Source organism: Lipotes vexillifer, unplaced genomic scaffold, assembly GCF_000442215.2.
Source record: "Lipotes vexillifer unplaced genomic scaffold, Lipotes_vexillifer_v1.1 scaffold219, whole genome shotgun sequence".
NCBI lineage: Eukaryota > Metazoa > Chordata > Mammalia > Artiodactyla > Lipotidae > Lipotes > Lipotes vexillifer.
In genome coordinates, this window is record NW_006769244.1 from 272,238 (window position 1) to 278,954 (window position 6,717).

A 6,717-nucleotide genomic window follows, 5' to 3' on the forward strand; every position below is an offset into this window, starting at 1 on the left:
CCTGCCGTTTGAGGCGCCGGCAGGAGGAGGGATCGGGAGGACACCTCAGGCCTGGACACTCGGACCAACTGGCACCGGCAACCCCGCCCTCTCCGCCCACAGAGCGTGCGCCGAGGCTGGAGTCCCGCCCCGGCCCGGCCCGTCGCCAGCCAATCCTCACTCAAGAAGGGACGCCTGCGCATTAGCCACACGACGCCCCAATCGTCCTACCTCAAACCCTCGGGATCCACCTTTTGCCACAACAAAAGGGCACTGGCATCCAATCAGGGTTGAGGTCTCTGTGGGCGGGTCCGGGAAGAGCAACAGCCAATGACAGTACAGAAGCTAAGCTGAGCTTGCGAAAGCCAGTCCGAGCGAGGCAGCTCCTCTGTCTCAGCCGGTCCGTGAAAATGGGGTGAAGAAATCCAGTGTGGAGAATTCTGACAGCTGTCAGGAAGGAGGTTGGTAAAACCTGGAGGTTGGTAAAACCTAACACTGGGCGAGAGAGAAATTCAAATTCAAGAAAAGGACGTGTGTGGACATAACAGAGAAAGTACCCTGGTTCTTCAGTTCTAAAAGCAGACTTTTCCATATTTTTAATTTCCCAAATCGGAAATCTCTTAAGTGTACGTCTAACGGACTGTTCCTCTCCGCATCTTCCCCAAACTATCATAAAATCCATAGTGCGCCGGACCATGTAGTAATATTTCAGAATTGAGAAAATACCTTAATACTACTTTAGTGTATAGCACTTTTGCTCGCTTTATCCCATTTGATCCTCACAGCAACCCACAGAAAGAAGCTTAAGTGTAAATAAATTTCCTGCTCAAGGTCATAGACGCAGTGTGAAATGCTGTGTGCCAGGCTTTGGGATGTAATGTAATCAGGCTGGGTACCATTCACAGGTACCTAGCACTTGACACAAAGCAGCATGCTGGCTTTGAATATTTGTTATTGTTTTGGCTTTGGCACATTCTCCTGAGTTGTAGAAGTAAGGCATATGTCTACCTGTCTCTTGACTTTTTACTTCTAGCACAGTTTGCCAACATAGAGCCTTACTTTTTTTAAGGAATAGATAAGAATTTTTTCCGTTCAGTGTTTGAGATCTATACATTTGACTAGAACTAAGATACACACTATGAGGAAAATTTACTAGAATGCAATGCAGGAGCTAAATACATGAGAAATAAGAAAGATTGAACATAAATCTAACAGGAGTGTCAAAAAGAGAGACTAGAGAGAATGGATGTGGTCAGTATTTAAAGAGTAATACCTAAGAATTTTTCAGGGTTGTGGAATATTTGAATTAGATTCAAGAAGCACTTATTCTTGAGCAGGATTAAAATAAGGAATTCTATACCTGGACACATTGTGGTGAAACTGCAGAACACCAAAGACTAAGAGAACTATTAAATGCAGATTTTTTTTCCTAGAAGAACAGGTTTTTTGGGGGTTGTTTTTTCCTGTTAGTTTTAAATGGGGTAAAATGTACATAAAAGACTTACCATTTAAATAACCATTTTAAAGTGTGCAGTTCAGTAGTGTTAGGTATATTCTCATTGTTTTGCAGCCAATCCCCAGAACTCTTTTCATCTTGCAGAACTGAAATTTTATACCCATTAAACAACTCCCTGTTCACCTCTACTGCCAGTCCCTGGCAACCACAACACTTTCTGCTCTATCAATTTGACTATTTGAGGCACCTCATGTAAGTGGAATCATACAGTATTTGTCTTTTGTGACTAACTTAGCATAACATCCTCAAGGTTCATCCGTGTTGTAGCATGTGTTAGAATTTCTTCTTATTTAAGGCTGAATATTATTCCATTGTAAGTATATACCACATTTGGTTTATCTATTCATCCTTCAGTGGACACTTGAGTTGCGTTTAGCTATTATGAATGCAGCTGTGAACGTGATATGTGCAAATATCTCTGTGAGACTGCTTTCAGTTCTTTTGGGTATATATCCAGAATTGGAATTGCTAGATCATATGGTAATTCTGTTTTAAAAGCAACTTTTAAAAATGTGATATTAACACAAGAATAGACAAAAAGAAAGTTGGAAAAGCAAGTTCCTGTACCTGGAAGTTGGTATAAAATAAAGGTGTCTGGTAAGGAAGAAATGTTGGTAAGGTTGTGGGAAAAACTATTACTCATTATTCTTGGTAGTAAAATTGGCACAGTAACTTTGTTAATTGGCTATATAAAAGACAAATTATGGTGGTTTTAGTGAAATTGGCTATTCATATAAAAATATGAAATTAGATCCTGATCTCACACCAAAAATAAAATTCCAAATGAAGTAAATGTGAAATGTGAAAATACTCTAAACTTTTAGGAAAACACAGATGTCTTTATGACACCACTGTAGAGAAGGATTTGTTAAACCAGACAAAACAGTGTCCTTCCTTAGGAAAAGATTTTAAATTTTGATTGTTTTACACATAGATGAGAAGACATTTTAAATCAAGTTAAAAGCAAGCCACAGACTGAAATAATATAGTAAAGCTCTGAAAATGTAAAGAATTCTGACAAAGATAAAAAAAAATATTCAAATAACATAAACAGGCAACTCACAAAAGAGGAAAACTGAGTGGTCAGAAAGATTTTTTTTTAATGTTTACCTTCACTAGTAATCAGGGGGATTGATATTAAAACAAGATAAAGGGGTCAGTTCATTAAGAAGATGCAAAATCGTAACAGTGCTACAAAGTGGCACTGAAGCAAAAACTGATAGAACTGAAATAAGAAACTAGCCTACAACAATAGTCGGGAAGTTCATCACTCCCCCCTCTGTAATTTGTAAAACAAGAATACAGAAAATCTGTAAGGATAAAGAACCCAGGACCCAAGCTTGCCTTCACATTTGAATCACCTAAGAATCTCCTAATAACTCCAACGAACAGACTACATCCCAGACTTATTAAATTATGGTCTCTAGGGTGGGATACTGACATGAATATTTTTGGAATTTACAAAAGTGATTTCAACAGAGTGCAGGCAAATTTGGGAACTGTTGATATAAAAGACCAGAATAAAAAATTCTATCAACATATTTGACCCATTTGACATTTATAGAACATTCCACCCAATAACTAGAGAACTTGTCTTCTTTTCAAATGCACATGGAATATTCACCAAAATGGACCATATTCTATCATAAAACAACCTCAACAAATTTTAAATGATTGTAGTCATAACAAAATATTTTCTCTGCCCACAAAGGAATTAAACTAGAAATCAGTAACAAAAAGATATTTGTAGAAAACCAAGTAGTTGGAAATTAAACTACATGCTTCTAAAGACACTATGGGTCACAAGAGAAGTCACAAGAGAAATTAGAAAATATTTTCAATAAATGTAAACATGTCAAAATTTGTGGGATGCAGTGAAGCAGTGCTTAGAGAAATTTCTTTACCATTAAATGCTTATATGAGAAAACCACCTATGAAATAGTCTTGCAAAGAAAGTTTTTTTTTTTTTTTTTTTTTTTAATGCAGCCTGACCCAATCAAGTCCATAAACTAGAAATTTAACAGGAAATACAGAGGACAGAGAAATATGTTAAGTCTACCATCTGGATAAGCTTAGCGAAATCTGACAATGGAACAAAACAACAGGACAAGAACAAATAACAAGAAGCAAAGCCCTTTCTTTAACAAATAAATCGCACTGGAAGAAAAAAGAATGGAAAGAAGACTTGTAGATAAAAAGACACTTAAAATACATTTTAAAAAACAGAGCCAAAAAACCTATGGTTTATTTTGAATGCACCCTTGGATGATAAAACTATTTTTAAAATGCAAGAAAATGATTACTATAAGTAGGATACGGTAATTCTAGAGCATTCAACTTTTTAAAATTTCAGAATCAAACATATATCTTGCTAGAGAATTTAAACTTAAAGGAAGTCTTTAGACAAGCTATCTGAAGAAGATAACACACAAAAAGGTAACCATAATATTAGAAGAAGCATATCATTCACAAAATGTTGCAAATTGGATAAAACAGTGTTGCTGATAGTTATGTCCTTCAATGAATAGAAAAAAATTCTTGAAATGGCAAAAAGGTGACAAAAAAGAAAAGTACACCCAAGTGATTATAAAAAGGGAGTAGAAACCTTGGCAAACTAGTCACGAAGTGAACATTCCTTAAATTATTTACTTACATGGTGTTTCATATTTGCGTTACATTTTTCAATAAAAAATCATTTAAAAATAGCCACAAAATTCCCTTCTGAATAAGGAAAACATTCAAGTACAAATAGGAACCATTGAAATTGTATAGAAATATTTGATTATAAGATTGATATTCATGTGATCTGGAAGGTGCATATATTATAAACCATCTAAATAAAAGCACAAATTAAAATATTCTTCATAGAGAATGGGGAACTCCAAATGGAAAACTATTGTTACAAGACAAAGTTATGTGAGGAAGAAATAATAAAAAAATAGAGAACCTCCAAGGTTGTTTTGATGTTCTAGTCTGATATACTCTCATCAAGCACATAAAAACTTTGAACTTGCTTGCAGTAATTAGAGGAATCTAAACATACTGTGGATATTTTTAAGTGAAATATGCTAAATGGAGGCATTTTGATAACTTTCAAGTGTAACCAGGTGTGTTCCCTCCTACTTTACACTCATTAATTTGCAAAATGTGTTTCAGCTCATTCCTAAAAAAGAACTCACATTTTCCTTTTTACTTATTTTTTTTCCCTTGAAAGGTTATTGAATTCATTGGAGAATGAATGTTGTCCTGAATTTGGTGAGTAAAGAATATTTTCTGCTTGTGGAAACTTGATTTCAAGACTAGACTTAATAGTATGCTCTACTGCTATTTGGAAATTAAGTTGTTTTTGTATACTTTTCTGAAGATTATAATTTCCTGATAATAACCAAATTAGTTGGCTAATTTGAACAGAATCATTTTCATTCATCTGTTCAATAGAGAAAATGTAAGAAATTACCAGTGTATTTTTAGTGCTTCTCAGATGAAAATTCAGAAGGATTTCAGGGTTTCCACGGAATCAAGCTTTGAACTTCTTGACAAAAATGAAAATAGTAAGGAATGATTCTGTGCAGTCTTGATGCTTATTTTTCTCTAGACAAAGTATTGTCTAATCAGTGTTTCCCAAAGATTGATGCTTATAGCTCTGGTTGAACATGACGAATAGTTACATATTTTATCATAATAGAAAAATATGAATAATACAACTAACCCTCAGTTTGCAGATGTTGTTGTTTAGAACAAAGCTAAGTTCAAAAGTGATGTTAATTAAATGGTTAATTTAATACGGCAAAAATTGCAATGTTGGTATGCAAATGTCTGGTTTGGAAAACCCTGGTCTGTCAACAGTGCAGTAAACATTGGTTTGAAGAAGAGGAAACCTGGGTTCCAGTTCTGGCTCACCCTATATGTGTTCATTCAATTCTTCATATATTTCCTAGTTTAAAAGTTACCTTAGTGTTCCTTAGAGCTAGATGCTGTAGCATATTCAGATATTTGAAATTGACTGTAAGGTTATGGGGGAATGAATCACTTTACCATAGACCCCTGTTTCCTCAAATGAGGGATTGGGATAAAGTTAATTCTGCCTCTCTAATATTGTATAAAATAACTGAGGAATTTATCAAGTAACACTACCAGTGAGTTATAGCAGTTGGTTCCTCATATTTAAGAGTCACCCTTTGATGCTTTGGTTGTGTCTGACAGTCCAGCCCTTAGCACCGTACCTGCCATAAGATCTGAGAGCTTTCCTGAGTTAGTTATCGTTGAACCACTCCATTTTAGCTTTTGTGATTTGGGGTTTCTGTGATTCTCTACACATGAATCTACCACTATCAATCGTTTCAGCTGAGTACCTGTTCCACTAAATTTTTATAAAATAATGTGCTTTAAAATCAAGACTAATCATTGGGCTCTTGGAGCATAAAGGGGATTCTGTTTTAATAAGACAAAGTGATTCTTTGAAGGGCCTAGGAGTCAGGGTTGCAAGAAAATAACATTTCATAAAAAGAATGCACATGAGTTGCTAGCAAGTCTCTAAAATGCTGGGCTGTGGATGGATTTTCTTACTTTTGATACATAAACGTAATCCTCATAGTTTTCTGTTTCCCTGGTAACTGTTTACACTAAATAATCAACTTGGGAGAGTTCCTCTGTCAGGCTGTGTCAGGATTTGGGATTTTACACAGCTCGCAAACTTACAAGTTAGCCTACTATGAGTTCGTGAATGCTGGGAGAAGACATGAGATGCCTGCGTCAGAGTCCAAGGACTCTGTTACTCACAGCGGCGTGAACTTCATGCTGGTTTGCTTCTGTTTCCCATTTCTCCCAAGCCCCCCATAGATGCCTGCACACGCAGAGGGTTATTGTACAGGGAGGAACGCTGAGCTCAGGGAAGCTATTGCTTTTACGGCAAGTGGAAGCAAGCTTGCTCTTCAACCAGGGGAAGGCATTACTTCATCCCTTAGAGTTGCTCTCTGCAAACACACCCTCAGAAACGGCCTGAATAAAGGTCGGGCAGGTCCTTGTGCTCTTGGCAAACCAGCAAGAACATGCAGTGACACTCAGGGCCCATGGTAGACTGCCCCTCCCCCAAACCTCTAACCTCTTTAGTTTGTGACAAATTCCTATTTTCCTCCTTCCTTATACAATTATCTCGAGGGAAATAGGACAAAATGTCTCATAAAGTGTTGGTGGGATGCCTATCAGTCAAAAAGGAAGAAAAC

The 6,717-nt window shown here is 36.5% G+C and overlaps 1 protein-coding gene across 3 annotated transcripts in view; it reads right to left on the reverse strand.

The window, feature by feature from the left end:
- Positions 1-182, reverse strand: part of SCOC (short coiled-coil protein) — an 8,725-nt gene extending 8,543 nt beyond the window's left edge. For all 3 annotated transcript variants that reach the window (XM_007445530.1, XM_007445529.1, XM_007445528.1), the window contains exon 1: positions 7-182. In XM_007445530.1, the coding sequence (XP_007445592.1) occupies positions 7-182 (176 nt within the window). The remainder of the gene's footprint in view (positions 1-6) is intronic.
- Positions 183-6,717: the final 6,535 nt, after the last annotated feature.